This window comes from Lissotriton helveticus, chromosome 5_1 (assembly GCF_964261635.1).
Source record: "Lissotriton helveticus chromosome 5_1, aLisHel1.1, whole genome shotgun sequence".
NCBI classification, from domain to species: domain Eukaryota; kingdom Metazoa; phylum Chordata; class Amphibia; order Caudata; family Salamandridae; genus Lissotriton; species Lissotriton helveticus.
The window spans coordinates 1,920,021,257-1,920,041,114 of record NC_136065.1 but is presented as its reverse complement, the minus strand read 5'-3'; the positions used below and the strand labels follow the sequence as shown (position 1 = coordinate 1,920,041,114).

Sequence of the window (19,858 nt, the reverse complement as noted above, 5' to 3'; positions counted from 1 at the left end):
CTATAGGCCAATCTCCCTCCTCCCAGCGAATAGCAAAATCACGGAAAAACTAGTGAACAAAAAGCTGTCACTATTTCTAGAAACTAACAACCTGCTTAGGAACTCTCAGACAGGCTTTCGCCCTGGCCAGGGTACCGACACCGCCCTCCTAGCGGCAGTAGAGAAGGCCAGAAGCATTTTGGACACAGGAGGATCAGTGGCAGTGATCCTCCTGGACCTTAGTGCGGCCTTCGATACTGTCAACCACCAGGTGTTAATCCAGCGTCTGAGAGACATTGGAGTGAAGGGCATGGCTCTGAAGTGGCTGACGTAATTCCTCAGCAACCGTTCCTTCCAAGTCTGGGAGAATGACAGCCACTCCCCTGCGGTCCCCCTCCGTTGTGGAGTACCGCAGGGTTCATCACTAAGTCCAACGTTATTCAACGTTTACATGTCCCCGTTGGAGGAGTTGGTCACTCCGTTTGGAGTGACGATTATCAACTACGCCGATGACACCCAACTGGTGGTGACTCTGTCACACCCGCACCAACAACCCTCCAATCTCCACGGTTGTCTCACTGAAATCCACGGCTGGATGAACTCCTCTGCACTAAAACTCAATGGGTCTAAGACCGAAATCCTGCTGCTTGGACAAAAAGGGCCCTCCATGCCGCCCAACATGTGGCCCACCTGCTTAGGTGATCCCCCTGTTCCCAGAGAGGAGGTCAAAAGCTTGGGTGTATGGCTCGAGAAAGATCTGACCTTTAGATCCCAGGCAAAAAAAGCTGCCGGAATATGCTTTGGACTGCTCAGGGCATGCAGGAAGGTGCTTCCCCTGCTCCCCTTCACTTCCCGAAAACTGCTGATCCAGGGCCTTATTTTGTCTAGGCTGGATTACAGCAACGCAATTTACTTGGGAGCCCCGGAAGCCACATTTAACACCCTTCAGAGAATCCAGAACGTGGCTGGCCGACTTCTTACTAACACCCCGGCCAGATCATCAGCTAAGCCAGCCTTGAAGCAGCTTCACTGGCTTCCAGTCAGAGAAAGGGTGGTCTTCAAGGCCCTCTGCCTGGCACATAAACTCCTCCACAACAAAGGTCCACCCATTCTCAAAAACTTTATAATTCCCTACAAAGCCACCAGGTCACTCTGGTCAAACCACGAGAACTCATACAAAGCTCCCTCAGTAGAGAGAGCACCTCTGTGCACAACCTGAAGACCAAAGGTCTGATTCCAAACCACGAGAACCTCATCACTGTCCACAAAGTGAAAAGAGCCCGAGCTGGAGGTCGCCGCTTCTCAGTAAACACAGCAAAACACTGGAACAGTCTCCCCCGGAAACTGAGAACCGAACCAAATCTCCTCCAATTTAGGAAAGCCTTGAAAACTCTTCTGTTTTCTTGATCTCCCCTTCCCTCCCTCCTCTACTCCCTCCTGACTACCAGGTTCTAGCGCCGGGATGCTCTCGGGTTACTGCGCGCTCTACAAAAACCTTAAAATAAATAAATAAAAAAATAAATATGCAGTTACGAGTAAAACCCCATGGAATGGGACATTACCATGCAAGATCCATTTTACGAGTTGTACAACCACATGGACTTTGCCTTTCCATGGGGTTTTACAGCATACATTTACCACCTCTTCTGAGCAGGTGGTAAATGTATGTGTAGGCCTGTTGTTAGGGTGCGGGGCAAGGGAGGGAATGGGCGAGGTAGTGGAGTTTATTGTCAGAAAAAAAAAGATTAATGTGAGAATAAAACAGGAATGGGACATGGCTACTGCTGTAGTACCACCCGCCATAAAGAAAGTGCATTATACTCCATTACACCTGTAATACAGCAGACAGAATACCCACCATATTTGTGCCAGAGAATGCCATCCACAAAACTATAACAAAGGCCCCAAATGTTCAATTTCCTGCTGGAGATGGAAGGGCAGAGAATCCCAAAGTTTCACTGTACAAACAAGCCTGCTCCCAACACCCCTCCCTTGCCGAGGAGACACCATAGAAGAAATCAGTGACCAGAGGAATGTACATTCTGTACAGTAAATATATGTCGAAGTCTCCTTTCCGTATACTCAGAATTTCTGTCCTCGGAGCTTTGGTAATGCGAAGTACGCTATCAGGCGCAGGCCAACACATCTCTAGTGTGGGAGCGGTATGAGTTGCAAAACCTTGGCAGGCACGTGGCTATCACTGAGAGCCTTTTTGAAAGACTGTATGTTCCTACAAATGAATGTCCTCTCTGCAGTCATCACTTCAGTTGGCACCAAATAGTAAACTCAGCAAAGGGACCGAGCACAGAATGGGCATGGAGCGCTTGTTAGCACTCTTGTACATACAGCTCTGCCACTATGTAGCAAAGAGCGCCTCAAGGTCAAACGTTTGTTGTGACTCACCCTCTACCCGTTTGAGGATAACTAAGCATCCCAGATTCTGGTGCTACCAGTCCAAACCTTTTCATAAGACATATTCTATACGCAAGTCAAATTTATGTATAGCATAAGCCATAATATTAATGCACGCAGTCCATAAATATCTCATGCTCGGCTTGAAAGGGCATTTTACATATGTATCCTACATCATATAATATCACTAAGACATGAAACCCAGCTGACCTGTTGAGAGTGGACAACTGTCAGTGAGCTGCCAGGGGAATGCAATGGAAATTAGATGAACAACTGAAATTAACGGAATACTATTTACCCCAGCATCTAACTTAGCTCCAAATGGTCCGGGTCTAGTTAATACAGAAAGACTGACTAAATGCACCAACCACTTCTGTTTTATCAGGGGATGTGTTGGAAGGAAAGACCTTAAATGAAAGTATTTATTTTTCAGTAAAAAAATGGTGCAGTAAAAAAAAGAACATTCTCAATTCCTAACCCTATTCCCAACTCTTTAAATGCATATTGTATGCATTGTGCAGACCGTGCACATATAGTGTTAGGAAGATAAACACATGTGAATATCCTACAATACACCTTTTTTTAATAAAAAAAAGTATACATACTTCTGCTCTGCAAGGAAATACAAGTGAACGCCTATACACTTGTCAAATTCTTACGTTTAGTTTTAATTTACACATAGCACAATTGAAAAGTTTCATTCTCTATATCTTTGTGAAAACATTGAGGGCCTCTGCTGTACAGTGCCGAGAAACTTCAAGGTAAATTAGCGACCTACATATACAGGGTAGGACATCTGTTCTCTTATGTTAGACCGCTAGAGGCATTATTGCTTTTACAGTATGCAGATCAACCATAGACTATCCTATACCTATTAAAAATGCATAAGGGACTGATTTGCTAGAACCAACACCATACCTGCCAACTCACATGGTGCCACCCTGTGACATACGATATCGGCTCTCATTACGCGGTGTCCCTGTGAGGAGCCGATATCTTACAGTGGCAGGGAAAACGAGCTGAAAATCACTGTAAATCTTGTATTTTACCACGTTTCCGAGGCTTTGAACTGCCCAGGGATGTGAAAACAGCCCAGGACATCGGCACCAGACTCAGCAAGCTTTTTAGGTCTCGCCTGTCGATGCGCATGCGCATCGAGCAAGCGAGACTATAGGGGCTCATCGACTCTTTATCTAACTTGCAAGGAATCGTGGCGATTCCTTGCAGTGCCCGTGACTTTTAAGCTCAATGCGCATGTGCATTGAGCTTAAAAGCGCGTGCACAGCCGCCCGCATTCCTCCGACACCTTTGAAGTGAAGCTTAGCTTCACTTCAAAGGCCCGGCTTCTTCACATCCACATGCCGCTCTGCCCCGCTCCGCCCCCTCCCCTGAGTCATCCTGCCTGCCCAGACTTCTCCTCCCCCCTACTTACATCCCGCTTTCACTTGTTTTACTTACTCTTGTCCCATATACACATATTCCTTTGGATAAGCTATGTAGCGCCCGCCTCCAACAGCCCCACACGTTCTCGGGGGGAAGCTGACATTATCTCCGCTCTTTGTTTACACTGGGAATTCTTGTTCCCATGGTTATCATGACTCGCCACAGGCCCGTCAATCGGCATGCCGAACGTTCTTTGTAACACGCAGACCGACCAGCCGATTTGAATCGTGTATGACGGGGCACGTCGACGGGAGTCTCTCCTCGTTTTCACCATTGACATTTTACCCCATCACACGTTGCTTTCCATTACTCTTCCAATATAAAGAATCTCCCTACTGAGCCAATGGATGACACACCTCTCCAGAGGCGACACGCTCACACGCTTTGGGATCTGCTAACACTGCAGGACCCGGCGCCCACCAGCCCCCTCGCACCCCTTGTGAAGGGATATGTTGGGCATTGCTGCTGGTTCGTTCCAGCATTGACATGCCTTACTTTGCACTCATGCCCAAGTGCGCTTTTTTTTGTTTGTTATTTACCGGCCCCCGTTCACGCATGCACACCATTTGGTAACGTGCATTCCGCAATGTGTGCATTACTTTTGCATCATCTCCCATTGTCCCCATCTCCGGCCCACCCCATCATGCACACCACGAAGATCGGCTAATCCGTTTTAAATTGTACCACCTTTCTTCATACTTAGATCTCTATTATGTATATACCTTTCCCTGTTCACCCATGTATAACGTATTGAGGGCCTTTCTCGGCTAGGACTTTAGACCTACGGAGTTGCCGGCCGCTCTACACTCATTGTCCTCCACTTTTTGATGTCTCTGATATTCCATATGTATTATCATGCCTCTCTTACTATGCTTTAATACTATTCAGACCAATTTTGAGCGCATCTCCTTCTTTCTTCTGACATCATTTCAACACCCTTTTGAGACCTTCCCACATGCGCCACCTCTGTTAGCACCATGATTCGAGCTCCCATCTATGCTCTTTTTTGTTGCTCAAGAAGCTCTCTAGTACCATGCTTACACATCTTCCTTGTTCCACAACAGTTCCATGCATGAGGCCCTTATCAAGGCGGCCCTCCAGAACTATTGGATGCATCATTACTCACCGCTGCTAACCCAAGCATAACGGGTTCCGTCTAGAGATAGACCTACCACGTATGGTTCCTCACCACATTGGACATTTAGACACACACGGAAGATGGGATGCAGCGACCCTCAACCCCTCACTCACCCTCAACCCCTCACCCTCAACCCCTCATCCTCAACCCCTCATCCTCAACCCCTCACCCTCACCCTCACTCACCCTCACTCACCCTCAACCCCTCACCCTCACTCACCCTCACCCTCACTCACCCTCAACACCTCACCCTCACTCACCCTCAACCCCTCACCCTCAACCCCTCACTCACCCTCAACCCCTCACTCACCCTCAACCCCTCACCCTCACTCACCCTCAACCCCTCACCCTCACTCACCCTCAACCCCTCACCCTCACTCACCCTCAACCCCTCACCCTCAACCCCTCACCCTCACTCACCCTCGACCCCTCCCCTTCGACCCCTCCCCCTCAACCCCTCACCCTCCCTCACTCACCCTCACTCACCCTCACCCCCTCACCCTCACTCACCCTCACTCACCCTCACCCTCACTCACCCTCACCCTCACTCACCCTCACCCTCACTCACCCTCAACCCCTCACCCTCACTCACCCTCACTCACCCTCAACCCCTCACCCTCACTCACCCTCACCCACCCTCAACCCCTCACCCTCACTCACCCTCAACCCCTCACCCTCACTCACCCTCACCCTCACTCACCCTCAACCCCTCACCCTCACTCACCCTCACTCACCCTCACTCACCCTCAACCCCTCACCCTCACTCACCCTCACCCACCCTCACCCTCACTCACCCTCACCCACCCTCACCCACCCTCAACCCCTCACCCTCACTCACCCTCAACCCCTCACCCTCACTCACCCTCAACCCCTCACCCTCACTCACCCTCGACCCCTCCCCCTCGACCCCTCCCCCTCAACCCCTCACCCTCCCTCACTCACCCTCACTCACCCTCACTCACCCTCACCCCCTCACCCTCACTCACCCTCACCCTCACTCACCCTCACCCTCACCCTCACTCACCCTCAACCCCTCACCCTCACTCACCCTCAACCCCTCACCCTCACTCACCCTCACCCACCCTCAACCCCTCACCCTCACTCACCCTCAACCCCTCACCCTCACTCACCCTCACCCTCACTCACCCTCACCCTCACTCACCCTCAACCCCTCACCCTCACTAACACTGAAACCCTCAATCACCCTCACTCTTACTCTCACTCACACTCTACACCTCAGCCTCACCCTCACTCACTCACCCTCAACACCTCACCCTCACCCCCTCAACCCCTCACCCCCTCACCCTCACTCGCCCTCACCCTCAACCCCTCACCCTCAACCCCTCACCCCCTCACCCTCAACTCCTCACCCTCAACACCTCACCCTCACTCACTCTCAACCCCTCAACCTCACTCACTCACCCTCAACACCTCACCCTCACTCACTCACACTCACTCACCCTCAACCCCTCACCCTCAACCCCTCACCCTCAACACCTCACCCTCAACCCCTCACCACCTCACGCTCAACACCTCACGCTCAACACCTCACGCTCAACACCTCACGCTCAACACCTCACGCTCAACACCTCACCCTCAACACCTCACCCTCAACACCTCACCCTCAACACCTCACCCTCACTCACCCTCACTCACCCTCACTCACCCTCACTCACCCTCACTCACCCTCACTCACCCTCACTCACCCTCAACCCCTCACTCACCCTCACTCATCATCACTCACCCTCAACCCCTCACCCTCACCCTCACCCTCACCCACCCTCAACACCTCACCCTAACTCACAATCACCCTCACTCACCCTCACCCTCACTCACTCTCACTCTCACTCACCCTCAACCCCTCACTCACCCTCAACCCCTCACCCTCACTCACCCTCGACCCCTCCCCCTCGACCCCTCCCCCTCGACCCCTCCCCCTCAACCCCTCACCCTCCCTCACTCACCCTCACTCACCCTCACCCCCTCACCCTCACTCACCCTCACCCTCACTCACCCTCAACACCTCACCCTCACACAGTGCAATAGGTCTCAGAGGATTTTTAGTTAAAGCTTTTACAATTGTTTATGGCTTTTTTGATTTGTAATTCTTTAGCATTGGCTACAAGAAATAAAAATGCTAAAGATTTACAACAAAAAACCCATAAACAATTCTAAAAGCACTAACTCTAATGCTGCGAGACCTATTGCATTTCCAATGCTTGTTTAAATTGTTTTGGGGGGTGGGGAGGTGGGAGGGTGTGAGTTGTGGGTGGATGGGCTTCATAAGTGCCTTTTAGGTACTTCTCAGCAGGAGGCCCGCTCCTTTCAAGACCCCACCCCCTCCTCACATGGTGAGATTGTTCTTCAAGTTGGCAGGTATGTAACACAAAGTGTTAAATAGAAGGCCATTACTATTGCACAACAAGCTGTATAAGATCCGATTGTAAACCTTATGATCCAATTAGAAGTCTCTTAGTGCCTCATTTGCTACAATTAGAAGCTTTATCAGAAGCGTCATCGGATCCTTTCAGAAACCTCCCTGATTCCAATTAGAAACCTCCTTGGACTCCATTAGGACTCTACTAGGGTCCAGTTAGAAGTCTTGTACTATCCCATTAGAAGCCTTATGCCACCGCGTTAGAAATGCTGCATGTTTCCTTTGGTAGCTTCATATGATCAAATTAGCGGGATGATTGTAGATTGTGTGAATCCTTGTAGTGCGCTACTGGAAGCTTCCAATCAAAAGTCTTCTAGGATGATATTAGAAGTCCCTTATAGTTGAACATGTCTCCTCTTCTGATCCCATCTTCCTAAGGGCATGTCTTGGTGTTTGTGAATGATGACAAACCATGCTTATATTATTATTATGACAATGATGAAGCATTATGCCACCTTCCAGCTGCAGTCTCACTTGTTTATGTCCTTGTTGATTTTCTCCTTCTCCCAGATGGTGACTTTGAAAGAAACAGCTTGAATCCCTGTGCTCCGCATGACCGCCGGTGCATGGAGAAGCATATAGCCTGGACCCGCATGCAAATTGCCAGCAGCGGCAGGATGAGGCAGGGCAACTCCCCCCTGCCTGACCCGCGCCCCATGGTGAGTCCAAGCCTGTCAAATGCTCAGCCAGAACCTCTCTGAGTCTCTCCAAAAGGCAATAGAATGGAATAAACTCCCCAGCTATAGTAGAGTTCGATCACAAGCATACGAGTGATAACCTTTGAGTGGCCTCAGGTGAGTGGAGCAGTAACCAGGCTCCAGCCATGTGCGACCTTGACCTATAGCTGGTGATTGAAATTCATTATGTAACTCAGGTAATGACCATATTTGAGAACCAGTGTCTGAATAGACTGTGAGACTTGTCCTTGGATCAGACCTTAGACTCTACATATCCCTGGCTGGCCTATATAGGATGGTGCACTGTGGATGGTCCAAAACAGTTGTCCATTCAGGCGAGTTTCTGAGGCTTCTCCTGGGATAGCCACCTACAATATAATATCCAGTCCTATTGATTACGGAGCCAGTCCTATAGCGAGAGCCCGCATCTTTCCTATTGCTCTAGATATGTGATTATGGTAATTCTCCTTGTGACAGTCCGCAGCATGGCAGCCAAGACCTGCACATCATTTCGAAACAATTAAACCGTGATCATCAATGTGACACCATTTAATGCTGGCTTATCTCTCACATAAGGTGAATTTATATAGTGACGTTGGTACTCTTAGCCCTAGAATTTCTTCCATAATTCACGTAAAAGAAACCTTCTCCATTTGGGAGGGGGTGTGTGCTCAAAATCTACTGCTTATAGTTATTTCAAAATATATGATGTATTTAGCTTGTGCTATGCATATGCTCTGCCTAGTGCAAGTAGAGCTGTATAGATACTATATTAGTCCGTACAATGTTTTAAGTTCCATAAGGTCCTACTTTGGTTAGCCTGTGGACCAGCACATGGATGGGCACAGTGGTCTGGATTCTGGTCAGAGGAGAGTACTCCAGAATTAAGAATAGCATTTTTACATATATGTGACGTTCCTGTACACTTGCATAATGCATTAATTAAAGCAGCATACTGGTTGTTCACTGGATCATTAAGTCTCATTCTATCACATCACATCCTGGAGGACAACCTGAAATTAATAGATAGAGGTTATAGCTTCCAAATGGTACGTTTACGAAATCAAATTCCGGAAGCTGTCTTTGTGTGGCTGGTCTAAGTCAAGCATCCTCCTCAATGATCATAACCTCTGCTGGTTCCACAAAGTATACAAGCAATGAACCCAACCATTGCATAGGATAAAATCTCGTTCATTATCGCACAAAATGTTTCCATTGTGGATTCAACATTCCACATGTCAAGAACAGCCTCGCCGTGGGCCACTATTATTATTTGTGTGGCAGTGGAGGCTATTTTCAAAAGTTGTGCAAGTCTGCCAAAAACAAAGAACTGACAGGCATCACTAATCATTCGCTCATTCCTCAAAACAGAACTCAAGACCCTAAACACCCACCAGTAAATCTGAACACATATCAAGAATATTAACAAGTCAGTGGGTCTTGCCTATTCGAGATCTAATGGCTTTGTTAATGTTTTTTTTACCATGTAGTACTAGAGGCTTTGTCAATGTCAATTTTTTTTTCCATTTTGTTCAGCAGCGCATGGTTGAAAGGCAAAAAGATAACGCTTTGACGCAACCAGTGTTGACCGGGTCATAGCGATTTTTTTTTTTTAAATGTCTTCCATGCTGCATAACAGCTGTGCTGCTGGACAGCATGGCTGAAAAATCATTGACAAAGCCAAGTAGTAAAGCTATTTGCCTTTTCCAAGTTGCGTAGCAGCTCGACTGCTGTTCGCATGGTATAAAGCAGTGCTTTAAATGGGCCGGTACTGTCCAGTACGGAGTACCAGCACTTTTTAGGTCTCGCCTACGCAGCGCACATGCGCTGCATAGGAGACCTTTAGCCGTCGTACAGCTCTTTTTCCAAGCACATACTCGTGCTTGTGGCGGCATACAGCTTGCGGGTGTGCGCAGCGGCACGCTACAAGCACAAGTGTGTGTTTTGAATAAGAGCAAACAGCTCTCCCAAGCGCGCGCCTCTCTTCTCGCCCACACATTTTTGCTCGTGCTTCTTGTTATGATCGTGATCGCTTTCAATAGCTTTCACTTGCTTATTACCTAGGCTTTTGGGTAGACGCAGTTGTTTTTTTTATCATACATGTAGGAATTCTGTTCTAAAGTGCAAAAAACATAAAAAGTGCTACAGGGACAAACTGGAATGTGTATTACTTCTTCTTGAGCTTGCTAAAACGTGTTGAACAATGTAAACACTCAAAACCGTCAGCTGTTATGGTCTTGGCATGAAGTCTGCTTTACAGTACGATGTAATATGGCATTGCAGGTCTCCTTATTTGCTAATTCTCTGATTATAGTCCTACCATTATAGCTGACATCATTTAGCCCCACTTCTAGGTCTGCAGCCTTTCTCGGTTTTTGGTTTTGAAAATCTGGTCACGCTTCAGAAAGGTTTTTATTTTACAAAGAAAAGCAAATAAATCTGAACCTTCCACTAAAGAGTGAATGAATGTCCTACAACAACTGCTGCTAGAGCTGTAGCGCTCTTATGGTTTCACTACAGTAATACTGCGAAATAGCACATTTTCCAAATCTGATGACACAACTGTTCTCATGGGTTTGACAGTCTTTGCTTCCTAGACGCATGTTGTGACTGGGGGACTTCGACAAGATGGAAAACATTATAAACGGTTTCAAAATGCCAAGGCCATAGTAGTCTGTTGATCACCTCACAGGCATTCTTACCAGAGCAACTACGACTATATGGATATATATCTTGCAGTATTACGTAACACCGTAACAAAGAGAAGTTAATGTGCTATTCTTTAGAGAATTACACAGATCTAAAGCACAGAGCTATGTAATGGAAAAACGTATTTCACTTTTACTTTAGGCATACATTTATGTGCTTATCTGCACAGCAGAATTTAAATTATGAGGTTTTATTATATTATGGCTCAAAGTACCCATTTCTCTCTCTCTATCATGACTCGAAAATAGCTTAAGAACATTTTCTCTGTAAACATCTGACTGGGACAAAGGTTAAAACAGAATCAGATAAACTTCGAATGAAACTTGACAGTTGGAACCCACATTTCCTACCACAGAACTTCATTATATCTGGTTTGCAGTATCCACAGGATATTCAACCTCCTAGAAACCTCATTGAACATTTGCACCTGCTTACCTCACTGGAATTATTCTTCTACTAGAAAACTTCCAAAATCTGAATTTAAAAATGTTGGCTGGACCAAACCACCACGTACAGACACGCTGCACTCTTCAGCACATCAGCCAAAAAGTACACATAGCTTGTGGTCTACCATGTCCCTTAGGCTTACATTGAATTTATATTTACCATTGTTTCCTATGGAATACTTATCCTTTTCACCATAAACTTTCATACATATTTCCAACTTTCTTCCTTATTGTATATTTGTTCTTATTAAATTATTTTATCCATGTAATTGTTTTGGGAATTTAAATTTCTTTATTGGTTCTGTTATTTGGGTCAGTTTAATATACACCTCACACATTTTCTGTGGAGACGTCTGATATGGTCATTGCTGACAAAGCGAGCATAGGCTACCTCGCTGAAACCAGTTTATGTTTATTGGGCTTTCTCTGTGTGGTTTTTCTCTCCCTTGTAGTCCTACAGCTAGATCCCCACGACTTTACTTAGCTTCCTACAACAGAGTAAGGGCTCAGGTTTAGAAGGCAGCTCTCAAGGCTGGTAGATTTGATGACATGTGTTTGAGCTCATTCTCAGAAGATGCTATGTTGATTTACCACCACAATATCTTGTGCATTATTTTTCCATCACATGGTGTCACACTAATTGAGGCTATTGTGACAGCTTTTGCAAGCCTTGGCATAGCCAATAGGTCTCGCCTTTGGGACTTTATGAGTGTTTAACCATGCAACAGTTAATGTTGGTGCACCAAGGATATTGTGCTGCATAACTTAATACTTATAAGGTCCCAAAAGCGAGACCTATTGGCTATGCCAATGCTTGTTTATTTTGGGAGGGAGAGTACCTGCACTTCTCAAGAGAAATGCTATACTTTTAATTGGAGAGTACCTGCACTTCTCAGAAACCAGCAGGTTCTCTGGTATAGAGTACCTGCACTTCTATTTTTCCATTTCAAGCACTAGTTTAAAGTTTAAAAAAACGCTGACCACATCTCGCCGCTTTTTAAAAAACATGTTCAGCCATGCTGCACAGCAGCTGCATTGCTGTAAAATATGTTGAAAAAAATTGACAAAATCAATACATCTTGCATAAGTGAGTCCTACTGGTTTTTCCAATGCTTATTACGATTACCAAATTCCACTGCAAAAGCCTCCTTCATACTTCAATCAAGTAACCTGACAGTGCTACACATGACCCATTACACATGTGTTGCCCAAGTATGATGCAGCTGACAACGCAGAAGAATGCATTGCAGAACTTCGCCCATGTTTTGTTGGAACGTACTTATCAACCTCCCGACATTTCAAAAATAAATTTTTGAAATCAGTGCACCCGCCCCAATTCAGTGAGTGTGTTTTATGCTCAGGTGGATGGATGGGTGCTCATGAAATTACATAGCACACATCTGTGCAGTCTAGCTGATCACACGTTCACACCACCACAACTTTGACGCAATCTACAGTATTTTTGTTTGAATCTTGTGAAAATGGAACAACCCGGCAGACATATATGCCAATGGTTGCAGAAAGGCATCTTAAAACAATAATTTCATGTCAGGCACCACTCACTCTCTTGAATTCATTCTGGAACAATCCTAAATGTCCAGAAGCTGCTGCTAGCTGTTGTTGCATGAAAGAATCAGAAATAAATCAAGTTCTGGCAAATCTTATGCAAGACCTATTGACTTTTTCTTTCTGGTGATAGGGAGGGGACGAACAACAATGACTGGGGGTGGAGGCAGGGGAGGCAACGAGAGGAGGGAGGGGTAAAACAACAGCGACAGGAGGACAAACAACGACAGAGGGGGGAGGAAAGGGAAGCAAGCAATAACGATGGGAGAGGGAGGGGCTGCAAACATCAGGAGGACAAGCAACAACAGGAGGTGAGTGAGTGCAAGTAACAGAGTTGAGGAAGCAACAGTGATGGGGGAAGTAACAAGAAGAACAAATATTATGTGAGCAGGAAAATGACACTAATAAAGTCTAAAGACAATAATCAGTACTTGATCCATGCTCCATTGAAGAGACAAACACATCAAAGGAGACAACAAAACTGGTAGGCGGTGACCAACGAGAAGCAAGCAAATGAGAGTAACATTAAAGCCAATGGCTAGTAATAGGTGGACTCTAAACACTTTTTAGTTTTTTTTCTAAGTATCAAAAGATCTCAAAAGCTACAGAGCATGCACTGTCTTTGACAAGACCTAAAATGGAGGATGACTCAGCAGGGCCTCATGCAATTAGACGGGTAGGCCAACCAGAGATCGTGAAATGATGATGGCATTGTAGAATTGGTTCTGGGCATTGAAATTAAAGGCTTGTTTGCCACATTCTTGGTGGACACTGTGGTAACCATCAATGTCATGACAGGAGAATTCTTCAGACTACAGAACAATGTTAAGCTCTATTCTAGTCGGAATCCCACTCACTCATTCTGTAAACGTCGTGAGAAAGAGTTCAGAATGATAAAAATACGTACACTGGTACACATGCACGCACACTTTCATTAGTCGCTGGAGAGGTTGTATTTTAGGGAGGATTAAAACTGTATCATAATTTAATGGGCTTACGTTTTCTTTCTCCACAACTGCACGTAGCTTTGTAGAAACAACATGTCTGACTTTCTGTTCTATTGGACATGTCCACAAGTCAATATCATGTCATCATGTAGCTTAGCTGTAGAAAGGTGGCTCAGTATATACTATACCAAAGTAGGGTATAGTGTGCACCAAGTCCAGTGGATCCCCAGAGGTATAGTATAGGCTGAAGTAGATAATACAAACAGCTCTGTTTGTGGTAGTGTGGTCGAGCAGTTAGGCTTATCAGAGGGCTGTGTTAAGTATTTATTGTACACACTATGGCAAGAAATGATGTCACACACTCAGAGACGGAATCCAGACCAATTGTTGTATAAAAAGTAAAAATTTGCATTTATTTTAAGAACCCAAAGGTCACTTAGATCAGATAAGAGTAACACTTTCACAGTATCAGAAATGCTTGGCAATAGTAAAGGCAGTTCTGTTTCAAAAGTTTGATAATGCTTTGTACAGTTATGGTTTGCTTCTGTAATTGTATTACAATATAGTTTTAGAATTGCAATGCAGCATTAAAAATCGACAGTGCAATACAATAAAGTTCAATGCAATCCTAGGAAGAAAAACAAGTTTAGAGTTAAACAGGTAAGTTCCCGGGTTTTGTGGGGTTGCCTCGAGTTTGTAGCACTGACACAGGCCAAGGGTCCGGTACAAGGAGTGCACCCTCAGAGTCACAGGGGAGGCTGGGTGCAAAGGTCAAAGACGAGATGAACACCCAATGTAGTGCAATGGAGTAAGGGGTACTCAAAAGAGCACCGGTTGCAGGTAAGTACCTGATGTTTCCAGGCCAAGGCCCAGGGATCAAGGCTGATCACAAAGGAGCACAGACAATGCATCACCAGCGGCACTTGGGTGGCAGTGTGCAGTGTGGAAAGTGGCATTGGGTCCCCAATGGAACTCAATGAAGGATGTTGATTGAAAAAAAATGCTTCAGGCTCGTTCCCGGAAGTTGCCAGAGGGATTCCCACGACTGGAGAGATAAGTTGGATAGTGGGGGGGATGCCGGGACACCGTTGGGGGAGCACACCAAGGCCGTGGGGCTGCAGTGCAGGGGTGTCTTTAGGCATCGGCTTTCTCTCACCAGCACCTGTCGCAGTCAGGGGGACCCACCAGATTGAGGCTGCAGGCGTCGAGAGGATATCTTAGGAGAGGTCAGCCACCAGTGCAGATGGTGTCAGGATTTCCGGGGAGAGGTCACAAGTGAGTTGGTTCACTCGAACTGTGCCCGTGGGTGCCCTTGTACTCAAGTTTCTTTGTGGGACAATCCGTGTCTGTTAGAAGGTGGTTTGGACGCCGGAGAAGATGGCGGCCTGAGCCCTTCTCTCCTCCCGTGGCGCCGAGTCCACGTAAAATATCGTTGAATTCCTGCTACTGCCGGCTACTACCGATGGTGCGGTGAGGTGGCGGAATGCATCAGGAAGCTAACGGTGATACTACAAATAACAGGATGTGAGTCTAACGGCTGATCTGAAGATCGATTGCTGCGGCCGCATGGAATCCTGCACTGGGCTCTGCCCGCCTCGCTGACTCACCGGGCAATCGCTACAGCCTCCCACGAGCGGCCGTTGGGCTTCCGAGGCCCCTCACACCGGCCTGCGCAATCGGACCTGCATAGAGTGCTGGTGATTGCAGTCCCGAAGCGCGCAACGAGTCTGGACTGATCTGCCTCAAATTACAGGTACATCGCGTAATAGCACGCAAGATGGCGGCCGCCCGAACCTGCATCGGCCCATCCCCGCGAGGCGATCATCCCTCTTGCCTCTGACGGCTAAATAAGCTTGCATAGCAGTAAGGCGGCCGAATCTCCTCATACTCATGCTCACGGCTGCTGCTTTCACGGTGCTTCTAACTCCTTGTGCCTTACTAATGAATGCCATGCTTTGGGATCAGTGCATCTTCCGGCTACCTATTTAAACGCTCATGCAACACGCCCACATCTGCCTTCAGTCTGTGCCTCACCCAATGATGCCTTATTTACCTGGTGCTCATGAGGTGATTTGTTTGCTTGGCCTTCTCAGTGAAGAGGGGATGGTTCCACTTTCAGCCTTGCCTGACCCTAAGATGCCCGACGTTTGGGACATTCTCAGTAACTATTGACTGCTGCTGGATTTGATGCTGTTCTCACTCGAGCTTTTTATCTGGATGGGCACAAATCAAGCGGCCACTGGTGCCTTAGCATCGACCCTGCTTCACCCATCAGTCATTTAATTTACGGACAACCCATAGTCTACGCTTGCTTCTAAGTAACTGAGCCCAACCAACCACATGTCGCACGAAGACCTACTACTGTTGCACCATATCTGGGTACCTATAGCTATTGCAGATTTCAACTCCTAACCATGGGAGAAAAGGAAGCCAAAAATCTTAAAAGGTTGAAGGCCGAACCGCCGAATCCAGTCTCACCGACCAAAGGCAAGCGTGACATTAACGCTACGCTGGACACAATACTACTCAAACTTGCTGAAGTTCACGAGATCACGAAGTCCACAAGAGAAGAGATTGCGGTGGTAAGGCAAGACATTAAAGATACAAATGTCAGGCTCTCAGAAACAGAGTGTAGGATCAGTCAACTTGAAGATTCCGAGGTGAAGGTGAACAAATCCCTCAAAGAGCTCTCACTATCTACAACCTCCATGTCACGGTGCCTCTCTGAATTGGAAGATAGAAATTGTAGGGGGAACCTGCGTATTTTTGGTATTCCGGAAGGTGCAGAAGATAAAGATGGTTCGTGTATACCTTTCCTGGAGTCCTGGTTTCCGCAGGCCACCAATCTCTCCTTCAGCAATCCGCTGGAGTTCGATTGAGCTCATAGAGTCACTGCTCGTATCTTGCCAGGCCAAAGGGGCCCAAGACCGATTGTCTTTAAACCTCTCAGGTATCAGTATGTGGAGCAAATCTTGTCGTTCATGCGCAAACATAATCACATCTTGTGGAAGACTAACAAAGTATACATTTCCAAGCATTACTGCAAGGAGACTGTCAACTTGAGGAAGAACTTCCTGGCCATCCGTCCACGGCTCCGCCCGCTCAACTACCAATATGGCTTTTTAGGCCCTGCAAGATTCCGAGTCCTGCTTCAAGGGGTGCCACAGATATTCACAGACCCAACACACCTGAAGACATTTCTTGACGGCCCGGATGAATCCTCAATGGACACCGCTGCATCGAATGCTCCTGGTGTTGGTTCCTAGATCACGTGGCCCATGTTGTCCCTATAATAATCCACCTGCGAGTCCACCGACACTCCTCTTTGATTGATAATCACTCCTTGTTGCTGTTTGTGTTCCTATGTTTTAGATCTAAGACGGAGTGGAATGACCCCTGTCTTGAACATGGTCCTACGACGTCTGCACGTCTTAATTGTCCTATGTTGCAGGAGATGGTTCGCAGTGTGGTAGGGCGCACTTTTCATTATTATATGTCTACCTTACTGTTACGATGCTCTACACTGTATGCTACCACGAGGTTTGGTTGCCTGACCTGTTATCCACTTGATTTTCATTTGTTTATTCGCGCTGATCTTCGAGATGTTTCGCCACGCCGCATGACAAGCCTTTGGCCTACTCCGATTGTTCTGGTTGTATCTTGCTTTCTTTGTGGTATGTTGCAATTCTAACTTCAGTACTGTCCGTTTACCACATACGTTAGAACCAATGACTCGTTCGTGATATCACGGTTAGTTTAGGCAGCCACCACACATTGCCTCAGGTCACATCTGTGTGTGACAGGAGGATTAGGTTTGTTGAGCCGATAGCATTTTTGTGTTCGTTGATGCACATACGATCGACTCTTAGTTATGTTCGCCAATTTGAAGCGATGTTTCCAAGATGTGTTCCTAATGTCTGTTAAGGCTACCTGTTTAAATTTTTGCAAAATGTAAGCAGGGTGTCCTGCAGTCGCCATGGGGGAGAGAAGCTGGTGTTGTTGCTTTCTCCCTGGTCGCCATGTCCTTAGTATACTTTTAGGGTGGGGAGGGTGGGATTGGGTTGTGGGGGGGTTCTTGGTTACATTGCTATTTATAATTTTTTCCTTGTTCTTGTGTTTATTTCTTCGTTTGCCTTTGTATTTATGCAGCAACGCTCTATACCTCTGTACCAATGACAGTGCCCAACTTGTGTACACCTTCCTCCATTGTTCGTCCAATCTGTGGTCCTTTAGCCTCACCATTGATAGGTGCATAACGATTAGTACATCTTACGTTACGAATAACGTGGCGTATTACATATCATACTTTCTCCCTCCTCATGGCCCTAAATAGACAGTCTATCAAAATAGTGTCACTCAACGTCAAGGGTATCAATCACCCAATCAAAAAGAGGAAAATTCTCGACTATCTACACAAACAGAAGGGTGACATTATATTATTGCAGGAAACTAAAATTGACTCGCCACAATTTAGCTCTATGAAAAATAAATGGTATAGTGAGGCAATTGGTTCTGACGCCTTGGGGAAAAGAAACGGGGTTCTAACTTTAATTGCAAAAAGAGCCAACATTGACGTTCTGCACAGTACTGCAGACACAAAAGGTAGATGGGTCTCTACAAAATTGTCAAAGGACAATAAAGAATTCTATGTAACTAACGTCTATGCCCCCAATAAGGAGGAACCAGGGTTTTGTAAGGAGCTCTGTGCCCACATCGACATGATACCAGATAGTGCAACACATGTCTTTGGCGAAGACCTCAATCTTCCTATGGATCCTCTCTTAGATAGGGACTCCCGTTGTTCCTTCCGTTCGAACAGCTCACACAAAGCACTCCTCAATCTCTGTTCCCGTTTTAATTTGACCGACTCCTGGAGATTGATGAATCCAACAGGTAGAGCCTATACCTTTTACTCTCCGCCTCACAACTCATACTCACGCATAGATTACCTCCTCATCTTTGAACACTTTGACCTCCTGAGGCGGAAGCCGGGAGAGTCTAGCGAGCGTTTTTTAAAAACTGTATTACTGTGTAAATTGAATGTGATTTTAGACGTTCTTTTACTATTTTTGAGTGTGTATTTAAATGTGATTGACAACATTCCTACCTCATCCCCCTCTGCCACGGGATACTTTATCGAGTGGACGCCCTGCCCTGGGACACGCAGGCACGCCCACCACCTGACAGGCCACGCCCCTTTTTTGAACGAACGTTCAAATAGCGCGACATTCCTAGCGCGAGGCAGAACACTTTGACCTCCTGAGGCGGAAGCCGGGAGAGTCTAGCGAGCGTTTTTTAAAAACTGTATTACTGTGTAAATTGAATGTGATTTTAGACGTTCTTTTACTATTTTTGAGTGTGTATTTAAATGTGATTGACAACATTCCTACCTCATCCCCCTCTGCCACGGGATACTTTATCGAGTGGACGCCCTGCCCTGGGACACGCAGGCACGCCCACCACCTGACAGGCCACGCCCCTTTTTCGAACGAACGTTCAAATAGCGCGCCATTCCTAGCGCGAGGCAGAACACTTTGACCTCCTGAGGCGGAAGCCGGGAGAGTCTAGCGAGCGTTTTTTAAAAACTGTATTACTGTGTAAATTGAATGTGATTTTAGACGTTCTTTTACTATTTTTGAGTGTGTATTTAAATGTGATTGACAACATTCCTACCTCATCCCCCTCTGCCACGGGATACTTTATCGAGTAGACGCCCTGCCCTGGGACACGCAGGCACGCCCACCACCTGACAGGCCACGCCCCTTTTTCGAACGAACGTTCAAATAGCGCGCCATTCCCAGCGCGAGGCAGAACACTTTGACCTCCTGAGGCGGAAGCCGGGAGAGTCTAGCGAGCGTTTTTTAAAAACTGTATTACTGTGTAAATTGAATGTGATTTTAGACGTTCTTTTACTATTTTTGAGTGTGTATTTAAATGTGATTGACAACATTCCTACCTCATCCCCCTCTGCCATGGGATACTTTATCGAGTGGACGCCCTGCCCTGGGACACGCAGGCACGCCCACCACCTGACAGGCCACGCCCCTTTTTCGAACGAACGTTCAAATAGCGCGCCATTCCTAGCGCGAGGCAGAACACTTTGAC

At 46.7% G+C, this 19,858-nt stretch overlaps 1 protein-coding gene across 1 annotated transcript in view; it reads left to right on the top strand.

Moving 5' to 3' along the window:
- The window catches only part of IGFBP4 (insulin like growth factor binding protein 4), a 324,466-nt gene that overhangs the window by 253,916 nt on the left and 50,692 nt on the right, over positions 1 to 19,858 (top strand). The window contains exon 2 of the mRNA XM_078645512.1: positions 7,919 to 8,067. Coding sequence (XP_078501638.1) covers positions 7,919 to 8,067 — 149 coding nt within the window. The remainder of the gene's footprint in view (positions 1 to 7,918; positions 8,068 to 19,858) is intronic.